The sequence below is a fragment of the Nelumbo nucifera genome, chromosome 5 (genome assembly GCF_055504915.1).
Source record: "Nelumbo nucifera cultivar China Antique chromosome 5, China Antique-T2T, whole genome shotgun sequence".
In the NCBI taxonomy this organism is placed as follows: domain Eukaryota; kingdom Viridiplantae; phylum Streptophyta; class Magnoliopsida; order Proteales; family Nelumbonaceae; genus Nelumbo; species Nelumbo nucifera.
Genome location: NC_142653.1, coordinates 29,531,897 through 29,558,881, shown reverse-complemented (window position 1 = coordinate 29,558,881; position 26,985 = coordinate 29,531,897). Strand labels below are relative to the sequence as shown.

At 38.3% G+C, this 26,985-nt stretch overlaps 1 protein-coding gene across 3 annotated transcripts; it reads right to left on the bottom strand.

Moving 5' to 3' along the window:
* Positions 1 to 3,823: 3,823 nt before the first annotated feature.
* Positions 3,824 to 25,883, bottom strand: LOC104600091 (acetyl-CoA carboxylase 1-like). Of its 3 annotated transcripts, none has more exons than XM_088887495.1 (33): positions 25,050 to 25,208; positions 24,553 to 24,666; positions 24,097 to 24,472; positions 23,470 to 23,676; positions 23,226 to 23,387; positions 22,937 to 23,029; positions 22,739 to 22,834; positions 22,396 to 22,569; positions 21,282 to 21,375; positions 20,997 to 21,184; positions 20,860 to 20,910; positions 20,724 to 20,763; positions 19,604 to 19,728; positions 19,386 to 19,502; positions 19,187 to 19,261; positions 19,031 to 19,087; positions 18,795 to 18,899; positions 13,958 to 14,044; positions 13,687 to 13,878; positions 13,416 to 13,604; positions 13,165 to 13,275; positions 12,970 to 13,059; positions 12,705 to 12,881; positions 11,785 to 11,862; positions 11,518 to 11,640; positions 10,980 to 11,249; positions 10,548 to 10,888; positions 9,746 to 9,983; positions 9,294 to 9,646; positions 8,988 to 9,201; positions 6,651 to 6,830; positions 4,381 to 6,540; positions 3,824 to 4,288 (listed from the first exon to the last, which is right to left on the bottom strand). In XM_088887495.1, the coding sequence occupies exons 3-33, from the start codon at positions 24,469 to 24,471 to the stop codon at positions 4,232 to 4,234; spliced, it is 6,819 nt and encodes a 2,272-aa protein (XP_088743621.1). In that variant the 5' UTR covers position 24,472; positions 24,553 to 24,666; positions 25,050 to 25,208; the 3' UTR covers positions 3,824 to 4,231. The 3 variants fall into 3 exon arrangements, with proteins under 3 accessions (XP_088743621.1, XP_088743622.1, XP_010261220.1); XM_088887496.1 differs by lacking the exon at positions 25,050 to 25,208 and adding an exon at positions 24,754 to 24,832; XM_010262918.3 differs by lacking the exon at positions 24,553 to 24,666 and having other exon boundaries at positions 25,050 to 25,883.
* Positions 25,884 to 26,985: the final 1,102 nt, after the last annotated feature.

The following is a 26,985-nucleotide window of genomic DNA, read 5'->3' as shown; positions in this document are numbered from 1 at the left end:
TGAAATTTGTACATGCAGTTCGGTTTTGATTTCTTTGTTTCCAACCATGATTTATATATTATTATTTGATACAAAATTTGTACTTTTTTGTCTACTGGCAGTGCAAATTTTGCATCCAAAAAACTGTTGCACTTTTTTTTGGTATTGAACTGTTACAAAATTTGCTGCCCCTTCTTCCTACGTCAATTTTTTAAAGTGGGGACCACAATCATCATGCCTAGTACCTCACCTCACTCCTAAACAGAACAGATAATCCTCCCAGTTCAATTGTCTTTCACTAGTCGCTTCATTAATAATTTACTTCCTATTTCACTTCTCACATACAAATAAGAGAAGTCAAATATGAAGCAAACTAAACTAGAATTTCCATTCGATGGCCTTATTTGCAATCTCATGCATTTACACAAGTTCAAATGAAAATTGTACTGCAAAGCAAAGTGCAAACACAACTGAACCAATAGAACTATGAAATGATTCATGAGCCGATGACTCAAAGAGGCCGAGACGAGTCAAAAATACCTGAACCAGTGAGCTAGCTACTACAGACCAAATCAAGGAGGATATAATAACGTATATTTCACTAGGCAGAAATCACTTAAAAATATAGATAGAAGTAGAATTTACCTTATCATGCATATATGTATATAAACTAATTGTGTTGTTCTCCACAGCTTATGCTTATGCTAGGCAACTGATGGTGATCGACAAGCTTCACTCCACCTTGGCGAACATGATTGGCCTAGACAATATCTTAGCGATGCCATCTTCATATACCTGAAGTCTCTGTAATACCTCCAGAAAAAAAAAAAAAAAAAAACATAAAACCCTGAGCAAGTCTTGAATACGATCGATATTGATTCAGCTAAACTAAACACTTATTGGCCAGATGATTTAGTAGAAGTTTGTTCGTTGGTCGTGTATCTGAAGAAGAAGAAGAAGAAGAAGAAGAAATGAATGGTACAGTGAAGAGAATCGAGAAGAGAGGAGGCCATCAGGCCATAGTATATATTGTGAGATCATAGTTTGGTCATGATAGAGCCCAAGACCTGTACGACGGGCGGTCCGACGTGTCCATCAGTGGGCATTCAGTCCAAAGCTAAGGTTTAATCTTTGTTTTTTGTATATTAAGTGCAGCTGGTGACTGACCTGACCTGACCTGACCTGACTGGTAGTTGATTCTTGAAGAATTAATGTGCCCAAGAGAAAGGCCACATGCATTCATTCAACATTCACGGGATCTGCTCCTGACAAATGGGCGCCTCACATGCACATGTGCGTGTGAGGAGCAGATCCGGTGTAATATATATAATAATGCGAAATTAAACTAGTAATACGTAAGAAAAATGGTTCAGCATCTTTTTTTCCTTGAATTCTGCCCTTTCCACTCATGCATGAACAACTAGCAAGAAACAGGCTACATGCATAGTGCATAACTACCATTCAAGGCTTATATATTCAGAATATATGCAATTATGCATGCATCCTTTTAATATTAAATAGAAAAGTAGGACAACAATTGTGGGCAAATCCCACAGTATACGAGACTACTTTATCTTTTGCCTTTATATCTTCTTTATGTGGACTGTGGATATGCCCAAATCACTTTTCTCTGCTTATAGGTCTCAAGTCTCTACTTTGTTTTGTACTTTTATTTGAAGTAATCAACAAAAACCCAATACTGTCCTCCTGGTAATAGAGAAACCAATGTCCAATTAATGATCACAAATGGTCCGCCCGGCTTTCGGGGCTTGCAGCATTTGTAATTGGGTGATACACATACTTGGTCCAGGGGAGGTTGGGTTGGTCCAATTTCTTTTAGCCCTTTTCCTTTTAAAACATTTGCACTTCTCATACTTGGGAATTGGGATTAGCCAAAACAAAATTGATGCTCACTGATGTTGAACTAGAACAACTAGTTTTGTCCGTTTGCACCACCACATCTCTCTCTTTTACTTGAATTGGAGATAACACCATGTTTGTTTGATTGTTTCTGCTGGTTCTTAACTACCATTACCACATTATTATAAATTAAACCAAATGTTAATGATTTATGAAACATACTAGGAATAGGAAGAAAGGTGTTCTGAACGCATTTTCTCTGTAGAAAAATATATTTATATATGGAGAGAGAATGGCTGGAGGGTTCCATTACTTCTTCTTTTCTTACAGCATTTCCTCCAAGCCTAATGAAATTCTGTCCCCTGGGTTCCTCTTGATCTAAATTATTTGTTTTGTAATGTTACGGGAGTGAATCTTATCCATTTGATTTATGTTGTGATTGCCCAGGTGTTTTTTTTTTTTTTTTAATGGGCTATGAAGTTTTCTCTGATTCTAATTCTACAGTGTTCTCTCTGTCTATGTCTCTGTGAATAATTATGTCCAATCACCTTATTTAGAAAAAGTAAAGCAGAAAGAAAAATTATCCATCCTGATTTTACAAAAACAATTTTGCCCGTTCTTCTCAAGATGTTTGCCTTTTTAGAAAGCAATACCATTTTATTTATTAAGACATTATTAATTGATTCTCCTCAAAATTAAAGACAAATTTGCCACCATTGGTTCTGGTCAGTGGTCAGCATTTGATATTTCCTTACCTGAAACAAAACTTTAAACCCTTGGAGTTGAACTCTAGTTGCTGTCCAGATTCCAATCTTCAGTTCTTTCGCGTCTAACCTTCTAAACTAAACGACTATTTATTTATTTTGTAACCGAGCTAAATAACTAGGTAATAGCTAACCAGATAGCGATGGAATAAATGGTTATAGTTTATAGAGATAAAGTGTATTTAGAAGTAGGCTTGACTTCATGACTTGAGTCCAGTCGACCCAACCTTAGTTTTAATTTGAATTAGGGCGGATTCCCTCTCACAAAATTGGTTCTCACATCCTCTACAGCACATTGGAAACATATCCCTATTTTTGTATGTTTTCAAGTAGACCGGATCTGTTCCTCACATAGGACGCCTCACACGCACATCCTATCATGCATTGGGAATATTTCCCGTAATTATAGTTAATTTTCATGGGAGATGTTCCAAATGCATGGTGGATGTGCATGTGAGGCGCCCAAGTGTGAGGAGCAAATCCTGTTCTGTTTTCAAGATTGGCTTCAATGCTCACAAGATCCATTTTACAGCATGCAAGCTTCAGGTACAACATGCAAGCTTAACAACCTCAGTTTGGATTTGACTGTTTAAGGCCTTAGGTAAACCTACCTAACCTAAGCACGGAATTATATAAAGATTCCACCCATCAACAAAATTACATAAGGATTTCGTATTTTGTGTATCTCTAATAATTCAAAACAATATTTGCAATTTTCAATCTTTGATTGATCAAGTGAGGAGTAAAACCGACCCAAATCCACCCAACCACACTAATAAATCTGAGTTATAAATATGTGTAGATGGGGTTGGGGAAAAAAGTCTAGAGGCTGTTCAACACTTCCACTGTTTTGGGTTGGGCCAAGGGCCCAATACAATATTACCCAAGTTGTAATATATAGTAATAAAATTTAGGATAAAATACAGACAACTACCCTATACTTTGGGGTAATGACACTCGGTCCACACTTTTATTTGCAATAGAGAGCTAAGCCTATCCTGTACTTTCAGGTTCCGACGCTCAGGGAGTAAAGTGTCAATAACCCATTAAGTGGGTAAGATGGATCAACAATTCAACAATCTGGGTCAACAATGGGTTGAATAAACTGCTCAAAAGCACATTCTATAAACAGGATAAATAATTTAAATAAACTTTTATCAGTAGCAACCAGCAATAGCAGGACCATTCATTGTTCTGTATTGTGGACAACAATGAACACATTATCCAGAAAGACTTTATTCCTTGTTCATAAATAAAATAATTATTAGTCATTACTTACAGATAAGAACAGTTGGAACCAGAAGGATCAAACAATTGGCAGGTTAGGAAAATGGAGCTTGCCAATGCTGGTGGAACCTTCTTAAATAATAGATAAACATCATCTAAATTCCTTAGACAATCAAATGCGCTCTTGAAAATAATTTACACTTGATAGCAAAATTTAAACCGGTGGAGCACATCCTTCCATCCTTATGCCAGTGAAACTCTGTTTTGTCCACAAGAACAACTTCCGATCAAGGAGTCATAAGAACTGTATTCGGTTTCTGAGATAAGGAATATTATACACATCACATAGTCCTCAAGATGGAGCTGCAGCTTTGAGCTACAAAGAAACCTATGGCATCTTATCAACCAATGACCTTTTGAAGCTCAGCGATCAACTGCATCCGAGTCACTGGTTCAACCTGCATTGGATTTCAACAATGACCTTAATGATTCTTTGAGATTGGAAAACAAATATAATACACAACATGAACAAAATCAGAAGATAGTTTACCTTGTCTAAAAGACCAGCAAGTCCCCTAGGAAGGGCTTGTAAATCTGATGCTGACCCACTAAGATTTGATAATTGATGCAATATCTTTTGTACCCGCAACTCCTGCAGATAGGTTTCATAGTTCCTTGGATCATCCTTCCATGTGAAGAAAACATTGTCATCCACCCAGGCATCTTCTACTCCAGCGGGTCTAGAAGCCAGGAACCACTTCTTGATCAAATCCATTGCTGACCTATGAGATAGCTGATCACCTGCAGCATCCCTCACTATCCCAATCAATGATCCCTCCGCAACTCTCCGGTGTAGCCTCCTGTAGAAGAATGACCTGGAGTTACCCCAGTCTACTACTTGTCTGACCACCCCTTTTGCTGCCATCCTGAATGAAGTATCATGCAATTCAGCAAATCGGGTTGCAATCTGAGTGTACACTGGTAATAGCTGCTTCTCACGGGATCTTATCTGTTGTTGTAGAGTTTCAACAGCTCCACAGGAACCACTACTTTTGGCTTCCTGAAGTCTTGCTTTCATATTGACCAGCTGTTGATCAAGCCTACCCATGCAATCTATCAGTTGCTTTTCTCTAAACTTGATTTCAATCATCCCTTCTGGCTCAAGAACATTTCCCTTGGCTGTCCTCTCAGCATACATTTCAATGTGGTCAGGATTGATCCTGCTATCCACAACAACCCATGCTCCACCACGAAGCTCACCCATCATGGGAATATACACAAATACAGGTTGCTTGTATGTTCGGAGGTTCTCCACAATAGTTGATCCAGCCTGAAGGATCCCTTCAAAGAGGTCCCTCTGCCCACCAGAGAAGCCTCTCCAGTTGGCAAGGATGAAAAGTGGGAGTTCTTCTCTGTTAAAATCCAACAATGCTTGAGCTGTCTTGGTTGCAGAATCTGGAAACCATACTTGACCCGCTTGAGGGACCACCCTCTCATGGGAATCGAGCTGACCAGGGTCTGCAGGGATAACTTGCATCACAGTCTGTGTTTCAACAGCAATAATTCCTACAGGGATCCCCCCAAGCCTTGCCCTTCCCGTTACCACAGTCCTTGCCCAACCTTCAAGAGTCTCCACAAAGCTATCCTTGTCAAAAATCCCCCCAAACCACTTTCCATTCCCATCCTGAATACCACAAATAGCTGCACGTGGATCACATGAGTTGTCAGGGAAATACTCAACAGGCCTCTCAGGAGGATCTGAAGGACCCAAAATGGGAAGGGGCCCGCCCACACATGGAGGCACATAGCTAAGCCAGTTCAGAATGGCTGTGACACCTTCAAGATCGTCTGAGACTGTAAGATGAACAACCCCATTGGTAGCCATGATTTTAGGTCCACCAAGTTGCATGTGGGAGCTATATACCTCCCGCCCAAGAAGCTTGTTCAGTGTAGGGAATCCTGTCAGAATAATGGGCTGATCAAGCCTCTGAATGCACCGCATGCCAAGACGAGCAAGATATGCACCTATCCCAACAGTTCGCCCTGTCACAAATGTTAATGTGAAGGTTTCCTTGTATGCCCTTGAGTAAGCAGCAGCAATAGCTCCACTGCCTGTCAAGTTTTCAACCCCCAATCCATCTTCCTTCCCAACAATGGTGTCTATGACCCATCTGGTTTCTCCAGTTTCTGTCTTTAACTCATGTGCTATCACAGATGATCCAATACATTCATAATCTTCAGGGGTTAAATAGACATACTGAAATCCACGCTCGGGATTTGATTCATCAGACCATCCAACTCTAAAGCATGCTCTTACTTCCTCAGCTGCTCCAATACGAGCCCCAGAGTTTGCAGCCAAATAAATTAGTGGCAGTTTCTTATCGCAAGCTAGATTAGTTACAGCAAGGAAGAATGCATCCTCTCTTGGACCAAAGGATCCAACTTGGAATGTCACATCATTTGCTACTATCAGAATGGTCCTTCCTTGTGGAAACTCTGGTGTAGACATCTCCATACTCCATGCTACCATACCAACATCATTGAGTGCAGGAGGGCGCTCTACAGAAACAAGAGGTGTACCCCAGTCACCCTGTTTTTCTGAAAACATGAGCTCTGTGACTTTGACAAGACCCTTATCTATGGGCTTGTTGATCTTGTTGATATCCATAAATTGGGAAGCCCATGACCGTTTCAAGGCTGTCTCAAATGCCTGCAAACATAATACTTGCTTAAAAGACCATCTTTACTACTTAAACAAGAATATTAAAGCATCAAGGTCCAGATGACAATAGAAAAAAAAATAAAAAGATAAGGCTTTACCAGTGGAAAATCATAGCAGTAAGTGGAGTTGGCTTTCCTCGCTGCAAAGCGTTTGCGATCAAGATTTGTCAGAGGCTGATAGCGTGCATTCACAGGCACACCATGCAAAGGACCTGAAACTGAGAAAGCTGAATGATAGACCACTTCATGCTTGTCAGTATGCTCCACTTCTCGGTATAACTGCAGGGTAGAACTGAGTTAGCAATGAGGAAAGGAATAGATGTGAACAGAAACCCTACTCACTTGAGAAGCATATGCTTTGTCAGTGAGATATTATATGAACAAACAAGGTTGACCTATCCTCACATTCTCTTGCATCTTCCTATTTATATTTTCTTTCATATGTGTTTGTGCATGTTGAGGGGGACCTTGGCACAATGGTTGGGTTCCTGCATTGTGACCTGGGTGACCAGGGTTCAAATCTTGGAAGTGGCCTCTCTGTATTTGCATGGGTAAGGTTGCGTACATCTGTCCCTCCCCAGACCCTGCATTGGTGGGAACCTTGTGCGCTAGGCTGCCCTTATGTGTTTGTGCATGTTATGGTAGTGTCTAGCAACCACTCTACTATGGTCAACTGCCAGCTGGCTGGCCGATCTAGAGAATTTAGTTTGAGAACCACATCTTTGAGAAACACAAAAGAGGACACTAAAACATATACCAAGCAAAAATGAGATAACTTCTATGAACCCTAAAATATCTCTGTTTAGGTCTTAGTTGTAGTTCTTGATTAGTAAGTTAATTATTTTTTATCAGAAATTGGATAGTTAATGATCTCCTAAGTAATGATTTATAAGCTATTTATCTGGATGACTACCTATTAAATTCAGGAAGAAATCCTAAAAATCATGCTTCCTTCCTTTTCGTGTCCAGATAAGCTTGCATCAGCTCATCCAGAAGGAAAATTCTCAGTTGGAGTAGCCTACCATATTGGAAATACTGATGAGGAAGTCAAGTGGTTTGTTAGGCTGGACTCAAGTCAAGAGGCTTGTTAGGCAGATCTAACAGAGAATTTTCCTTCCAATGCTCCTTGGAGTTTAATCTAGAGCCTTCCAATGGAACCTAAGAAAGAAAATCTTCCTTTAGAAGGCATGCTGCTATTCTTTATCAGAGAAGGAAAACCTTTGAAGATTATGAATGATCCAATTTGCTCCTTGTGTAATAAGGAACCTGACTCCATTCTTCAAGCTTTGTGTAATTGTGACTACACTCATTGTGTAAGGTTTGTAGCCAGATTTCTTTAAAGCTAGTGGAACAAAATGAATCATCTTTAGATGCGTGGATTATAAATTAGTTAGATGCAGTTGGTCTTAAGGAAAAGGGGAAGTTGGAGTTTCTATCCTTCATTGCTGAAATGGCTTGGAGTATATGGAACTCCAGAAATGATATGGTCTTCGATAGTGTGATACCTAACCCATGACGAGATCTTAATCTTGTTTGCAGGACCTATCAGAAGAAGATGAATATTTTGAGGCCAGAATTGCTGAATCACTGAATCCTATAGTGGAGAACAATCAGAAATCTGATTATGTATTTTTAAAACCACCAGTGCAAGGAATTGTTTGCATCAATGGTGGTTACAAAGGATGCAACTATGCAGCTCTTGGTGTGGTTATAAATCCAAGGGATGTCTATTTCAGTTAAATCCCATCTGTGCAAGGATTCTTTGCAAATAGCTGATGCACTGTTTCTACAAAGACATGCTTTTGTCACTTATGATGAAGGTGTCTAAGGTTTACTTCAAAATTAACAGCGAAGACCTGATTCTTAGCCTGTCAAGATCCAAGTTGACTGCCCAAGGGAGGCATATTTTTGTCCTAAAAGATATTATGCATATGTTGGAAAAATATCCAATGTTCCATTAGATGCACTAACAGACAAGGAAGGAAAGCAGCCATGTTGCAGCAGAAATGGGCTCTAAGACTCATGGATAATAGATTCTCAACCCTCAATGATGGCTATATTACATCCTTCAGAAAGAATGGATGTGGTTTTTGGGAGCTCTCATGGAATTCAGAGTAATGAGTAGTCCTAATTTTAGTCATACCATTTTTCCTTGCTGTTTATTTTAGTTCTTTTTATTGTTTTCTGTGTCTGTTCTCAGCAGTATGTTCTGATTTATTTTTAGTCTCAGTAGTATTGTTTTCTGTGTTTGTCCTAATTTTAGTCTTGTCCATTGTCTCCTCTGATTTATTTTTGAATGGAATATCTATTCAGAAAAAAAAAACCAGTCATATATTTGAAACATAATTAATCTGAATTTTCTCAATGATACTGAACCTGTATGATTCCTGATAACAGAATAATGGTAATGAAATCATAAACCTACTAGAAACTTACATGCACAGTACAAGTGTGACCAGTCACATTTGTAACCACAACCCTCCAAGCACCACTAGCAACCCCAGCAGATGCCATCCAAAGCTTCACTTCCCACTCACAAACTCCTAGCCGGTACATTCTTACACCAACATTTTGATGGATCTCATGTGCCAGCTCTTCCAAGATGATTCCAACCACAGTTTCTTCTTGGCCAGCATCTATTTCAACTCTCCTGGAAATAATGTCTTGAAAGTGAGATAATGTGTAATGCATCAACTTGAGTACAAAGAAATAGTAAAAAATTCAGTATACAAATACAATTACCTGGTGTAAGGTAAAAGATCATCTACTTGTTGCTCCCGTAGGATGCAAAGGTACATATGGGCATGTTCAGATTTTACAGTATCATTGTGTACAAGTAGTTCCAGTTCTTCAAGTGCAGCTATCAAAGACCTCAACAGGCTCTTTGCAGTATAAGACATAGCTTGTTGGGCTTGGTTTATTCCAACATCCAGCCCTTGGTAAATTGAGAACCCTTCGCTTCCGTTAGGTTGTCTAACAAGAGTTCGAAGAAACATCCTATTAATGGGTGGTGGCTTGCCAATAACACTGTAAAGGTGCCACTGGCGATCCCTGGATGGGGTATACTGTATATTCTCATACCCTTTCAGCTTGTCCTGCATTGGAAAAATGTCAACAAACAGATTGATATCATCAGATCATCAGGCAGAATTGTAAACAAACTTTCTCAAGGTCAGTAAAATTACAATACAGACCAATTCAAGGAAAATAGATAGAGGAGGTTCCAAGTGTCGTAATAGAGGCTCTTCTTCATAATATAGCTTCTCAAGTGACCAATGAAAGGAGTGTCTCATGGGGGCCCTCCCTTCATCCCTCTGTATGATACAGCTAACAACCCCAACACCTGCAGCACGCAGATCCGAGCATACATCTTTGTCTTTTAGTATTTTGGCTAATTTATTAATTCTTTCCTGAGCCTGATCCTCGTCACCACTGCAAAGACATAAAAGAGAACACACATGAAAAGGGAACAGTGTATGCTTCAGGTTCAATGAATCAGATTGGCAATGAAAAATTTAAAACTGCTACATGCCTCAGTGCGAGACTGCTTCCAAGGGAGAAGAAATCTCAAGCGAGGGAATGCCAGAATGGTTCAGTTAATAAATAATGGAATATGATAGATGCACTTTATTTTCCTCCAATCCTTTCAACAAGTTATAAAACAACCTCTTGTAGCCAAATCCTTTTGATTTGTCAAATCAGATGTTTTAATTTGAACATCAACAGCATTTCACTCTGTGATTGTTGGTCTGAACATTGTAAAACTTATGAGTTTCAGGATTTTAATTGTTTGTATGACTCTTTCATCTGTGAGACAATAAAGTGGCAATGAACACTAAATGAAAAAGGACTGGTATATTTTTTATATGTTCTTTTTAGGTTCTCTTGATCTTTTATAGGTTCTTTTTAGGTTGCTACAAAGTGATTAAGCATCACAGGTTTCTCAAGTGCTGACATCAGACTACTACTAATGTAAGAAAGGTATAGCCAAGATACCTATCCTGAAGCAAACTCATCTGATTGTTGATGCCGACCAGGGCAACATGTAGCATGTTACCATGGCTATCTGGTTCTAGGTGCCCATTGGTCATCAATTCGTGAGGGCTATGATTGGTTTCCTTCAAAGCAGCACCAATAGCCATTGATAAAAACTGAAGGGACTTGATAATAACCATTGCTCCCCATTTCCTCACACTGTGTTTTTGAACCACTGGTTTTTCAGAATTGTGATCCTCGGACCCATTCCTTCTCTCATTATGTTCTTCAGAGAACTCCCAAGAAGCAATAAGACCAGATCTGTGCCACTGCATCCGGACACTCCCCTTTACAAGATATGGCTGAAAATAGATAAAAGAGTTAGATAGGCAATCATAAATGCAACTTTTTTAAAAGGAAAACGGAAGATCTTGAGGGTCAAAGTTGTAGTACCTGGTATAGCCTGCGAACGTAAGTCTCTACAACCCGCCTTTGAAGAGTGTGATCACTATGGTCAAACAAACCAACAAGGGCATCTTCAACAGCCAAAGGAGCACTAACAAGATCCTCCATCCTTTCATTTATGGCACTTTTCCTCCTAGGAGTATCTATATTTTCACCTTCCTCTGTGAACATCTCAAGCTCAGAGAGGCTTCTAGCAATGCTTGAACGGAGTTCACTGAGTTTGGTTTGTTCAAGTAGTTGGCTTGCCTTCAGTGCTAACTACAAAATGAGATTAACATTGCAATATGGATTTTAGGACATTTGTCTTTCAATTGCAAGGGTGACAATTTATTATAGAAATAGGAAAATCCAAAAATATATCTAAGCAAAAGGAGATAAAAAGGGCACATGATCAATTAAAAGATCATGTCTCCCTGTCTCACTGAAGAATTTTTATTGATTTTTAGCAAATTAATGTGGCCACCAAATCCATGTAGTCTCATATACTGGAAAAATGAAGTCTTAATAACTCGGTTGAGATTCAAACCTCAGAATAAACTGTATGGTTAAGAGCAGAGAACCGTATCAGTTGATCCCTATAAGCAGCAGGGTTGGGATACACCAACGCTTCCATTAGTCGAAGTATCAACTTATTTTTACTCCTCACACCCTATAAGACAGAAAATGACTAAACTATAAGAAAACTGTCTCAAAATAAACCAAGGGAACAAGCAAGCCAGTCTAGAATGCAACAATATACACTTTTGAGGTATCTATGGAAGCACTGATAACTGTTTAAGTTTTCAGAAAATACCTGATGAGAAAGCACAATGTCAACAACTTTCAGAAGATCTTTCTTATATTGAAGCCGTAGACGTTCAATGACATCAGCCTAGAGAAAATATATAAAAAAATGTTACAAGTCATTCACTACTCAGGGAAATGAAACAGAATTCAAGCTTTCAGGTTCCCTAATCAAGTTCTTCATTAGGCCCAATGTTTTGAACTAGCTTTGTGTATAGTACAGAATGCACCATTTAACCAAATATGAAAAGATATAATAAACTAGTAATTTACATACCTCAGCTTATGCAGCCTGGACAAATTTAATTATTAGGGGGACAAACATATTATTAATAATTTGAACCAACAAACGAATTGAAAAGAATACCATAATATATATATATATATATATATATATATATATATGTGTGTGTGTGTGTGTGTGTGTGTGTGTGTGTGTGTGTGTGTGTGTGTATAAGAGAGAGAGAGAGATTCTTTTCCCAAGGATGGGGAACAACCGTGTCAACCATAGGTGGCATCACAGCATACTTATTTTGTTATATTTCAAGGTAACTCGGTAGCAAGAAGAGGATTTGTTATATTTAGCTTGAGGTCAGTGAGAACCTCACAGAAACAAGGTTATTCTATAGTTTCATCCCCACTGTCTGATACATGACTAAAAGTGCACATGTCAACTAAGCACTCAAACACCAGTATTTCAAACATTTAGTGACAATAAGGTACATTTGGCACACATAAGCAAATCTAAGTTAACTATACAAGCACATTTGTTCCTACAGTATGAAACTATAGGCCTTTTATTTTAAGCAAATTTTCAATTAGAGTCCTTTTTGACTGTCGTTCTAAATAAATTCAGTGTTCACATAATTGTAATTGAGGAAATAACAATAACAAGAACAGAATGGGTTCATATTTGATGGAGAAGCCTACCTGGATGTTATCACTAAACAATTCTTCAACAGATAAGTATTCTTCAAACAGGGATTGAACAATAACACGGGCATGACTCTCTCTTCCACCCTCATAAGACTTCACAAGACTCATAAGAGGTTCCACAAGCCGCTCTTGTGTTGCTTTTTCTTTATCAGGGCAGGACAAGAGATGTGACTGCATTATAGAAAATATCAGATATGTATCAGAAAATGATATCTGCATAATGACACAAAACTGGGAGAATATAAAACAAGGAACCAACCTCAAGGATGCCCCTTAATAGCTTGGCTGGGAAATCAACATTTTTCTGGGAGCCTGTGATCCCTTCATACTCCTTATACTTAGAATCCAACTAATAGTCAAAAGAACATAGAAACTTGGCTCAGTATAAATTAAAGTTAAAAGAAACCATTCCAAAAGCTTAAAACCAGAGAGAAAAGTCAGGAGAGATAAACACCTCATTTCTCAGATCTTTGGGCAGACGGTTTGCCAGAACAGCCATGGACTCTTGCCACTGAAGGAAAGGGAGCTCTGGACTATCCAGACAGTTGAGCAAATCTTGCACAACCTGAAATAGATACAGATCTCCATGAAGTTAAACAAAATAAATGTTTCTCACAGGATGTGCTCTGTCATTTAAGGTTGAAGAAACATTGTTCAAAACGCTTATATCTGGATTGCTAATGTGCAAAATATGCAGGTTTTTACTTCAACAATGTTATGGTCGTAGCCTGCAAGAATCATCTGAGCAGAATTTAGACTTGCAGCACATCTCTGATGAACTTTTCCAGAAACTGCAGTTGGAGGTCCCAAAACTGGAAAGCTCCCATGGAATGGTTCTGCTTTTCTTACAGCTGATGGATCATCCAGATCAAGCCTTGCTATAAGGTCACCAGCCTGCACCAAAAGCAACTTGTAGAAGAAGGAAGGAAGAGAAACAAAGTTTAAACCTCATCCACTCAGGTAGAAAAAGGTTTACCTGCATTGCCTGGCCTTCGGGCATTTTAAAATGAATGATTCCAGAAGCAGGTAACAGAAGTGGCATGCACATCTTCATAACCTCAACTTCTGCATATGGTGTGTCAGCATCCAAATGACTGCCATCTGGAACTAGGAAACGAAGAAGCTTGCATGGTGTCTCTGCAACTAACTTGGATGGATCGTGATCATTCTGGAAAAAACAAGGATTTTAATCTCCTAGGTAATGCTTAATAAAGCCTAGATATAAAAAGAATGGTAATATTGGGTACCTGTAACAAACAGGTCCTTCCATCAATCAAAAGACGAGTACCAGCTGCCTCTTCCTCTGCATATATAACATGACTATTGCCATCCAACTGTGCAAAATATATATACTGTTAACACTGAAAAATAAAAATAAAAGATAGATAACTTCAAATCACAATTTCCACCATTGCTTTACCAATGCTATTAACTGAAATTTTTCAAAGAAAGATTATGGTTCGGTTTCTATTTCATAGATAGATCCAATATCTAGGAAATAATTTCTCTAACTCCTTTTCTTTGACCCACAATAAAATCAAATCCATCTACTGAATAGACAAACTAAATTAAGAAAATATAAAATCTAGTGTAACTTGCTTTGAAAAATATGAAAAGCATGTCAGGCATATAAAGACTCCTATATGAAAAATCTTGCCTTAATGAAAGTCTTACTCTCCACTATTTACCTTACCATTCTTTACATATTTCAAATACAAATAAATATATCTGATATGTTGTTGTCTGTTGAGTTTTGGGCTGATATAACATTTTTATTTACATAGCATAGTTAGGGAGTTATTGAGACAAAGGCCAATTAGTTTATGTTTTAAGTTAAGTGTTTTTTAAGTTCTCACAAGTAGGCAAGTAGCTGACTTACTAAGGACATACTTGTCTTTGTGCTTTCTTTTATTTATGAGTATATAATTTAATGGAAGGGGTGGCTAGACCTAATTCTAAGCTTCTCCCATTCTATTCTATCTCTCTTCTCTTTCTTTCTCAGTTGAAACCTTTTCTTCTTCTTTTCCTCTTTATTTTACAGTTTTTATATCAAAACAGGTTGTCCAAACTTTCCTACTCAATACAACCAGTTCCAACTCATTATCAAGTGGACAGCAAGGTGCAAGTGGATCAGGAGGTAGTCATTCTACTTCATTTGCACATACAGGTAGTTCACATGCCATTGCAAATTATGTATCCTCCACAGGTAAGGGGGACCTCCTTGGATTATAGACTCAGGAGCCTCAAAACATATGACCAACATTTCCACCATTTTCACCTCATACCACCTCTGCTCTGGCAGAGATAGAGTTTCCACAGCTGATGGATCACATGTTCCCATGGCTGGGAAAGGGTTTGTCAGGATAACCGATACCATTACCCTACCTTCTTCTATCCTTCATGTTCCTAGACTGAGCATTAATCTTTTATCTGTTAGTATCTTGACAAAGAATTTGAACTGTTCAGTGATTTTTCCCCTGATCATTGTGTTTTGCAAGGTCTAGAATCAAAGAGGACGATTGGGAGTGGTCGTGAGGTGAATGGAATCTATCTTCTTGATGAGCTTTCTAGTCATCAAAGTCATCATGTTAGCAAGAGTATTGAGTCAAAATCAGTAGGTTAGATTATGCTTTGGCATAATCAATTAGGACATTTGTCTTTTGCTTCTTTATGTTTTTTGTTTCCAAAATTGTTTGATCCTGTCAATTTGTCCAGTTTGGAGTGTGATGGTTGTCAACTTGGAAAGCATTATAGACATTCCTTTAAAGCAAGTAACAAAAAAATTTCTTTTGTTTTTTATATTGTTCATACTGATGTGTGGAGGCCATACCATGTTTCCTCTATGGGTGGATATCAGTATTTTCTTCTATTTGTGGATGATTATTCTTAGTACTATTGGATATATTTGATAAAATCCCATGATGAGGTACTGTCTTTGGTTTAACAATTCCATCAGATGGTGCTGACATAATTTGGGGTACAAGTGAAAGTGTTTAGATCAGACAATGCCAAGGAATACTTTGAAAAAAAAAAAAAAACTGGCATCATACCTATTAGAGCATGAAGTTGTCCATCAAAACAGTTGTACATACACTCCACAACAAAATGGTGTAGAAGAAAGGAAGAATAGACATATTGTGGAAGTAGTAAGAAGCATGATGTTGAGCTCTACAATTCCAGTTCATTTTTGGGGTGATGAAGTTCTTACAGCAGGTTTCTTGATTAACCGAATGCCTTCTCGTGTTCTTCGATATAGCACTCCGTTCATCCTTCTTTTTCCTAAGGGTGTTTGGGTGTGTATGCTTTGCCCATGTTCTTGGTCCTCACCACTCAAAACTCGACCCTAAGGCAAAGAAGTGTGTTTTCCTTAGGTATGCAAGAAATTAGAAGGGGTATTGTTATTGTGATCCAGTCTCCGGGAGTCAATATGTTACTATGGATGTCACCTTTTTTGAGTCCACACCTTTTTTTCTTAGGGGGTTCTTCTCAAGGGGAGTGTTTCGGAGAAGGAAGTGAGCAATCTATACCACTTCCTGTTCTAGCTCCTTTGTCTACTCCAGTGTCTGACCTACCTATCTCACCCACTTTGCCACCTCCATTGCGTCCTCTCAGTGTTTTACACGACAGCACATGGAGGTTGAATCCACAGCAGAGGAACCCACATCACTCCCTATCGGCTAATCGGAGATTCCAAGTTTGACTGATAAAGACCCCAGGTATGCCTCTTGTTTCCCTTGATGGTTTAGTTCCCATTAATACTACTACCCCTGGTCCTAACACCATTGCATACGACCTTGATCTCCCTATTGCCCTCAGAAAAGGGAAGAGAAAGTGTAATGCTCATTGCATCTCACACTATCTTTCCTAGAATGGATTATCCCCTTCCTACCGAGCCTTCTTTTCCTCCCTTGAATCTGTGTCTACACCCAGGAGTGTTAGTGAGGCTCTCTCCAAAGTGGAAGATAGCTATGCATGAAGAAATGGAAGCATTGATTAAAAATTAGACATGAGAGATTGTGAATTTGCCTAATGGCAAGGAGATAGTTGGCTGCAGATGGGTCTATACAGTGAAGTACAAGGCTGATGAGAGTATAAAATGGTACAAGGCAAGGCTGGTTGCAAAAGGGTATACTTAGACTTATGGCATAGATTACTTGGAAACTTATGCACCAGTGGCAAAGATGAGTTCAATCCGGATTCTTCTATCACTAGCAGCTACATACTCTTGGTCACTCTTCCAACTTGATATGAAGAATGCCTTTCTCAATGGGGACTTGCAAGAGGAGGTGTATATGGATCTTCCAGCTGGTTTCTACAATAATGTGGAAAAAGGAAAGATATGCAGGTCGAAGAAGTCTCTATATGGTTTAAAGCAATCACCCAAAGCTTAGTTTGACAGGTTTAGAAGTGCATTGGTTGTATTTGGCTATACTCTAACTCATTCTGATCTCTTTTTATGAAGAGGAGGGGGTCACTAGTGTCAGTTTTGATAGTGTATGTGGATGACATTGTAGTCACAAGAAATTATCTGAGTGAGATTGATATCCTAAAGAAGAATATGCACAAAGAGTTTGAGATTAAGGATCTTGGGGAGCTGAAGTACTTTCTGGGCATTGAAGTGGCAAGGTCCAAGCATGGGATCTTCATCTCATAGAGGAAGTATGTTCTAGATCTACTACAGCAGATAGGAAAACTTAGGCAAGGGCAGTTGATACACCTATTGCTCAGAACCATAGGGTAAATGCTTCAGAGGGTGAACTAGTGAAGGATGTTGGAAGATATCAGAGGTTAGTGGGGCGGTTGCTATACTTATGTATGACATGACCAAACATCTTTTATGTAGTGAGTGTGGTGCGTCAATGCATGCATGCCCCACAAGTTCAGCATTGGGAGGCTATTGACAAGATACTTTCTTATTTGAAGGGACACCCCAGGTAGAGGCATATTGTTTGCTAACCATGGGTAGTTGAAGTTAGAGGCTTACACAAATGCTGATTGGGTAGGGTATCTAGATGATAGGAGATCTACATCAAGGGTTTGTACTCCTGTTTGAGGTAATTTAGTTTCATGGAAGAGTAAGAAACAGAGAGTCGTGACAAGGTCAAGTGCAAAAGCTGAATATAGAGCCATGGCATATGGTGTTTCAGAGCTCCTCTAGATCCGTTCCTTGTTAGGGGAGATTGGAGTTGAGGCCGAAGAATCTATGATGCTATATTGTGACAATTAAGCAACAATTAACATTGCCCACAACCCAGTTCAGCATGATAGGACGAATCATATAGAAGCAGATAGACACTTTATAAGGGAAAGGGTGACATTCGGAGAAATTTGATTGTCATATGTTGCATCTGACTTGAACTTGCTGATGTTCTTACAAAACAGTTGCAAGAAACAAGCTGGAGCATGATCTACACAAGTTGGGAATGTTTGACATTTTTTCTCAACTTGAGGGGGAGTGTTGAGTTTTGGGCCGATATAATTTGTTTTTATTTGCATAACATAGTTAGAGAGTTATTGGGCCTTAGGCCCATTAGTTTATGTTTTAAGTTAAGAATGTTTATTAAGCTATCACAAGTAGCCGACTTACTAAGGGCATTCTTGTCTTTGTACTTTCTTTTATTTATGAGTATATAATCTAATGAAAGGGGCAGCCAGACCTAATTCTGAGCTTCTCCATTCTCTTCTATCTCTCTTCTCTCTCTTTCTCAGCTGAAACCTTTTCTTCTTTCTTTTACAGTTTTTATATCAAAACAGGTAGTCCAAACTTTTCTACTTTGTCATTATTATTACCAAACCATGCAGATGTTTTACATGATAATTCTGGTGGAATAAGCGCTTCTATATCAAGGAGTATGTCTATGTCCAAATTAAACTGTGGGAGTTTAGAAGTTGCGGATGATACAGTGAGCAGAAATAGCATGAGCAACTCAGCAATGCATGTTGAATGTTACTGATGTTAAGAAGTTTAATTAAATGTTAAAACCAGATCTACAAAAATTAACAATGCAACTTAGATGTTAGCCATGTTTAACATTTATAGCAAAAGAGAATGGATATGAATGATAAGTCAAACCGAATGCTTGCCTGCATCAGTAGCCCCCCATCACGCAATGTATGTATTTCTGCTTCTATCTCTGATTGATTCATCCTCAATCTATAGCTTCCAGGTCCTCCCCTCACCATTTCAATCTAGGGAATAAGCCATCAAAAGTTAGTTGAGTAATAAAAAACCTAACAAGGTAAAAGCTTTAATCGTGTTCAGATAAAGATAAAAGGAGCCTCCATAAGACTATAACCAAAGTAAATATGTGTAAGTTTACCGTATATTTGCTTCCTTCAATGTTCAAAGAAACTTGAGAATTGACGAGGGATATATGCTGTAAGTAAGGAGGGTTATGTTAACTATTATTAGCACATATAACAAAAGAAAATGCATAAACTGAATATCTCAGGCAGATTATGGTATAATTTGTTACCTTGGGTGGGATTTGCCCCTTTTCAAGATAACCAACATAATCAGAAACCATTGATGCACTGCTAGTTGATGCTTTCTATAGAAGAGAAAATTGGAAGAAAAAGGACATATTAATAATGCTCACACCCTTTAAAACAAAAAAGAAGGCACATTCTAACAAATAGACTGGAGAAAAACTAAGTTAAATTTGTTGTTCTTACAAAGAGTGCCCCTCCAACAACTGAAATGTACCAAGGAGGCCTCTCTGCTCTAACCCGCATGGCAATTCTGCTGTCCAGCCACCCTGTATGGATCTTGTTGTCTCTGTACTCCAAAGCCTACAAGAAAAAACATCTTAGCATTTTCTGATTTACTGTGAGACTAGATTCTAATTATGATGATAAAAGAAAAATAATATCATAATGAATCAGAATATTACATGTAAAAGATCAATTGTGTAATCAACATTCGTATGAATTTCTCCCCGGATTTGGATTTCCTTTAGCCCAAGAACCATGTTTGCAATAGCTAAGGGTCTGGACTCTCCAAAAGCAAAGACATGTCCTGAGATATAAATTAATGATTTAGCAACCAATGAGTGTAAAAAGAAAAGGTATTCAGATTGTATGTCTAAGAACAGAAGCCAAAAAAGTGCAAGCAAATCAAATTATTGCAAAATGGGACACCCTCAGTCAATTGATAATTCGAGTTAGTAAATTAAATAATAGGACATAACATAAACAACAAATTATGAGAGAAAACAGGAAAAGATTAGTGTTAAGGAATAAGCATTTTCTGAAGGTTTTAGATGGGCATAAAAGACTTCCAAAAGGTTTTAAAGCAATTAAATCCAGAGAAAAATCATGATTTTATTATTTTCCTTTTTTTTATGAAATAACAACTTGTATTCATTTCCAATCATAAAAAGAAAAACAATGTCCCCGAACTGCCAAAAAGAACAGGAGAAACTATTACATCCAAGAACAGCTGACCATCTGATGGTACAAATAAAAACTATATAATGTGTATACAATTCAGAACCTGGCCCTAGTAAACACCAATAAAATCCTTGATTTTCTTTGCCTGCCTTAGCTAAGCTGTCAGCTAAGGAGTTAGCCAACCTGGGAACCCACTTGAACAAGCAATTCAATCTGTTCCCAAAAACTTGGGATTTCTTAACCAAAATCCTAAACCTCCAAGGTGGTTCCTCAAGAGCATTCAGACATGAAATAGCAGTTAGATAGTCAGTTCCACATCCACATCCCTCCAGCTTTGGTGAATTGACAGTTTAAAGCCCTAAATGACAGCAGTTATCTCTGCTGTCAAAGTCACTCTGCAACCCACATTTCCTGAAGTTTACTATTTACTTTTCCATGTTTAAGTCATATTAAGACCCAATTGAATTTCTACAGTTGAGTTAAAATAATCAAATTTCTTAGTGGATTTGATGAATCAAGCAATCTCAGTTTCTTACATGATCGACTCAGAGAAGTCAAATCTACCATTCAAGTTTCTGAGAGGATCATCCTCTAGTTATAGAACTAAGAGAGAAATATTACCAAATTGAGAATCTGAGAATTCATGAATTCCTCCTCCAGACTGCAAATCATAATTGTCATAACATCAGCCACTATTCCTTATGAACCTTAAGCATAACAGCCAATCCATCCTCATATAGTTCCATGGAATTTATACCTTAACAGAGAAGTATGCCCAGACATTTGGTTTACTTTTAAAGTTCAGTTCCTGAAAGAGTCAAATGAACTCTACTCATCAGAAAGGTGAAATGGAGTACTATACAGTTGATAGTTGTTGCAATTCAAAAATCTAACCTGCACTTTCCCACTGGTAGGTTTAAAACCATCATCTGGGTCCTCACTTGTTACACGTACAGCTACACAATGTCCTTTTGGCCTCACAGACTCTGCCTTGTCAAAATCAAATGGGGTGGCAAGAACTGATGTTCTCTTCCAAGCATCATATCCTCCACCATGTTCCATTCCATAAAACCGCCTTATTTCTAGTTATGACATGCATGGTGAACCAATATGTGCTGAATAAAGGACCATGACTAAGAAGAAGGGATAAAAAGAAATTTGTAGAATCTACAAGCATACCAGGAATTTGCCAGAGAGGAATACCCATGCCAACTGAAACTTGTGCTGCAGGCAGATTTATTTCAGCTATCCACTCAGTGACAGGATGTTCCACCTAAAATAGAGTAGTAGATAATTAACATCAAAACAATCACATAAAGGCCAAAGAGACTTGTATATCCAACAAAGCCAGGTCAATTTACACAAGCACATGAAGATTTGCTTAAATATTGTATAAATATGGCATGTGGGTGCATGTCTCTTCTGGGCATATGCATGGAAGTAATGGGCATCTAAGAGACCCATTGATCAATTGATTTAACCAGGATATTCTTAGTGGACAAAGAGATATTATATAAGGTATAACATATCTGATTCATAGCAAGGGGCACCTTTTATGTTCAAACACTGGTTTAACATTAGCAATCAGAACCATGCCAAGTGGCACCTTTTATGTTCAAACATTGGTTCTTCCATTGCAGAGCCATGTCAGCTTAAACCTGCACTACCAAAAAATATGAAACATGACTAGAGTTCTAATTTTGCAAATAATGGAGAACATTTTGACACATGAAGGCATGGTTTGAGTGACTTATATATAGGGCAGAAAAGTGAATAGTACTCGACTGCTAGGCAATATGGGACTTCCCCACTCCTATTTCTAGTAAAGAAGGTTAGTACTTTTACTCGTCACCCAAGTCAAACCTCTTCTTTGGCCAAATAATGAGACTTCAAAACCACCCATGTTAGACCTCTTTTCTTACTTCCTATTTCCCTCACTTTTCATCTATATCAACTTACAACTAGTGCATACAATTTTCTCTCTTTCAACTTGAACTTACATTATGAACATAAATACTCTACATACACATACATATAAATGCTCCACAAATGCTCCAAATATTAGGAGAATTCCAACTTTCAAGCTTGATATTCCTACCCACTCCATGAATTGGTTATTTGGGTCAGAACCGTTCATTTTTCTCACTCTCTAAGGTTGAGATCAGGTTGATGGTTTGAATCATATAACTTGGTTAATTCCTCCATCTTAACACAAGCAAATAATGATGCACCCTTAAATACAATAACACAACTTACTGTCTTTAATGTCTAACATACATGTACTACTACAAACCTGTAATCGAGGGTTGAGTTCTAAGAAATAGTATTCGCCAGTGTCCATGCTGTATAGATACTCAACGGTTGCAGCACCAACGTAATTTACACACTTAGCTAGCCTCCTTGCTGCTTGTTCCAGCTCCTTCACTGTCCCCCATGGTGCTACAGTAATTGGACCTTCTTCAATAATCTATTTAGCATAAATGATAATGTTAACACCTTATGGTGAAGATATTTTGGTTAAAAAAAAACCAGAAAAAAAACAACTCCCCACCAGAAGAAAGTCGTAAAAATGAAATAAGAAGAAAATGGTTATAAAAATCACCCACATTGAACGAAAGCATATAAGGAAAAACCACCTTTTGGTGCCGCCTCTGAACACTGCAATCACGACTATGCAGGGCAGCAACATTGCCATATTGATCACAAAGTAACTGGACTTCTAAATGACGGCTCTAAATGAAGAAACAAGTTTACTGTCAAGGCAAGATTAACTTTTGGAACTGCAAGCTTTTTAGGGTAAATAAGTTAACCAGATGAAAGGTTGATGGTCATACCTGGGAAGCAACCTTCATTATAAATATTGGAGAGCCAGGAACTTCACCTTGGACTTGCTTGAATAATGCCCTCACTTCGTCATCATTATGAACCTAAAAATTTTTAAAAGTGGATATATTCATATTCCATTCAAAGTTTGAAATGAGACTTGAAGAACTTCAAACCAAGTTATTCAATATGCATTTAGAATTAAAAAAAAAAAGATTTTTCTTGAAAATTTGTTGCTTCAAAAATAATGGTGATAACATCCTGCATGAGAAACTCATTGTTGTCAAGGATGAAGCTGACCTTTCTAATGCCTTTACCACCACCACCCCAAGATGCTTTGATCATTGCAGGGTAGCCCACCACCTGACAGCTTGCCAGCGCCTCTTCTGTTGTATAAACACAAGCTTCCCGATAGATATCATCTGGTATAGAATCCAAACAACTTTCTGGTGGAATTTTTACCTGGAAGAGAAAAGTTTTAAGTGTTAGACACTGATTAACCCCATGAAGCAAAAAATCAAACAAAGCACATAATGAAAATTACGTGTGAGCCACTCCATGGAAGGGTTGGTACGCCTGCTGCTTGAGCAATTAGGGATGAACCAATCTTATCTCCCAATGCTGCCATAGGTGCAGCAGGGGGGCCAAGAAATATAATTCCCTTTGCATTTAGTGCATCTGGAAGTTCAGGGTTCTCTGATGCATGACCCCAACCAGGCCAAACTGCATTAACACGTGTTATCTCTGCAATCTGTTAATGACCAAAAGTTAGATTAAAAAAAGTTGAATATTTCCCCTCCCTTTTTGGATAGGGAAGTTCAACACTGGAATAATCAAACTGTCAAATAACAGCAATGGGATAGAAAAGCAACAACGACCAACAGGCAACAATCATTTGATAAAAATCAAAACATATGCTTCAACATCTAGATAATGAATTCTTTCAAATAACAGCCATTTTATTAATTTTACATTCTCTGATTCTCTCGTACTTTCCTTTACATATATATCTATAAAAGTAGAAGTGTATTAGTCAGATGTAATTGACACAATTTGCTATACAAGAATTCTATTAGTTAGAGAACCATTGATCCTGCAGGGCTTTTCAGTAGAGCTCAGTATTCATTTGTCAACTAAAAGAACAAACTAATAGTGTAAACAGAATACATACCTCTACAATGAGCTGCACGTTGGCGTAGTTATTATTATTGGTCCCACCTGGAACTTCCACAAACTGGTCAGCAATCCTAATGTGCTCTGCATTGATTCTCATGTCCTCTGGGGTTGCCATGGCCACCAACAGGATTGCCTTCTCTGAACCAAAGGTTTGCAAGGCCCATGATCTCACACTACGTATAAACTTCACTGCTGCCATTCCATTGTTTGCAATTAAGATACTATGGATTGGAGTCCTCCCACCGAGGGCATAGCAGAAATCTTCCACTTCAGATACTGTAGCTTGTTGCCTGATTGGAATTGCTCCATTTAGGACCCCATTCCCACGCCAAATTCCAGCCATTGGTGGAGCCTTTTGGGCGTTGGACATGCTGTATCATCAGAAACTCAGCAATCAACAAAACCAAAGATTTGATACTTCTTGAACAACTTATTAATCAAATTTCCCTACACTGGATTGCTTAAAATGATCTTCTTTCGATAAAGTTAGTAACTGATGCTAGCACTTGGTAAATAGTGAGCGAAATTAACAAAAGAAAAGCTGAACAGCCCTTCAACGATAGAGCTGAAATAAAGAGAAATCCATATTAAAATTACTAAAAGAAAGGGGAAAAATAAATTAAGAGAAACGGCAAGAAGAGACTTCCCGTACTTCATAATCAGAAAAACAGAGCAATTGAACAGATAATATTCCAAGGGAGCAACTGAGATCTCCAAGTCCACAGATAACTAAACTAGTTTTAGATAACGCAAACACCTTAACTAAATACTATTTCGTGGAGTACGAGTAATTCCGATACTCTTTAGTTGACACAACAACTCCCAACCCCAAAAGCCGGAAGAGAAACAATGACAACAGACCCAAAACAGGAAAAAGAATAAAGGAAACAACCAAACAAGAAAATTAACTAAATCAGAAACAAAGATGAAGAATTGAGTAAATTGTACCTTAGAGAATAACAAGTGAAGCACAAAAGGTCAAGTAAAATTTCTTCTGTTGCTTTGGATCATAAGATGCATTATGAGTTAGAAAGCAGGCAATAACCGAACAAGCCCATAATGTCTGTGTTGTGTTCGTGTTTGAGAACGCTTCATCTTTGGAAATGCATAAGAGAGGGAAGGGGGTGTTAACGGCTTTAATGAGAGCTGCACGTGTCACCTGCCTACCTGTATTCTTGTAGTAGTTCCCAACTACCTCACTTTCTCTCTCTCTCTCTCTCTCTCCTCCCCCACCCAAACGGCCCAACTCCAGAACAAAGCTCCCACCTTTTTCCCTCCCTCTCTTTCTCCCGCTAATCTCAATCCGAACGACAAACAAATAAATTAAATCCCATGGGCCATGGTCTATAAGGCTCCCATATTTCATCGGAAACCCCATTTTTTCGGGTGGCGTATCTTGACCGTGAGGTGGGTGATGTAGTCGACCAACCCTTCCCTCCTTAAGAAGATGCAAAGAGGACAGACAAATAGACAGCTAGTTTGATAACCAAAATTCTCAACCTTATCAAGGATATTTCGATAAACTTTCCTTCTCCTCTCACCTTGAATTCACACTCTCACTAGATCATATCACAGTAAACAAGAGAGAGAGGGAGAAACTGTAACTGCATATTTGAAATTGACAGCATTGACCATGTATTTTAAATATAGCTGGCGAAATGGGAAGGCGATAGAACACATGGTCATTAAATTTGTGTTGTCCAAAGCTTCATCCATAAATGTGAATAGGAAGATGGTTCAAGCTTTAATCTTCTGCTCTTGTATCTGGGTACCAGTGAATTTGATTAATAAAAATGCAGACAGTTTAGTTATGTGGTTAGGTCAGTTGGGAGTTAGGTACACCCATGCCTTCCTCACCCCCCTCCCTCTCCCCTGTCCCTACTGATTGTGGCTCAAATTTGAAGAGCACAAATAAATGGGTGGTGGAAATTAAGGTGCTGACGTTCATGGGTTATGGCTTGGGTTAGGTTGGATGGTGAGAATAAAGGAAGTCCCTTCGAAATTTTATAGTTCATACTAGTTGGCTATGTTGGGAAAATGAAACAAAAGACCTTCTTGACTCAGTTGCTGCTGAAGATGTTGAGAGTTAAGGCAATATGTCTTGTATTAATCGCGTTCATGTTTTCTGCCATAAACTTCACAATCACATGACTTCCCCCCGATGGTTAAACTATACTGATTTAATAGAGCGTGCCTCAAATATAAAATGTACTACGTGAAGCTGTGTGAACTAATTTGACGAGTGAAGAGACTCAGAGAACATAGTCAGACACTCGTACACAATCATTAATGGGGGCTAACGGGGGCATGGCCAATCCCAAAACCAGTTGAATGGTTGAAACTGGAGTGATCCAACTTCCCCTCCTTTAATTTCTTTTTGGGGCTCAGATCGATCAAGTATTCTGAAAAGCAATTGATCTCAGATAAGGTACTTTTCAACCAACCAGATTTGCACAGATAAATAACCTGAGGAAACCTATGTCGCCTGTACTTAATCCAGATGAGTCAACTGAGGTAAGGTCACTTCATACTAATGATTTAACTTAGAGAGTATTGAGACATTTTTTTAATTTCCCTTTTTGTCTTTCCCACTCCAGCAGCATGCATAGAGTCATATACTGATATAACTACCAGTAACAGTAAGTATTTGCTCAGTTTATGCATTATCCACCAAAGAATGACAATGACTAGAAAGCTTTTAAGTCATAACATGAGGAGACTACAGTAGTCAGTAATTCTAAAGTTCATTTAGCATTTAATTTTCACGTTTTTGAAGCTCCTCTGCTCAAGCATTCTAATGCAAGAGGAAAGGTAATATAAGATTCACAGTTTAAACTACTTTCACATAAGTCAGTCCATCCAAATAAGTTGGAGTAGTTATTGC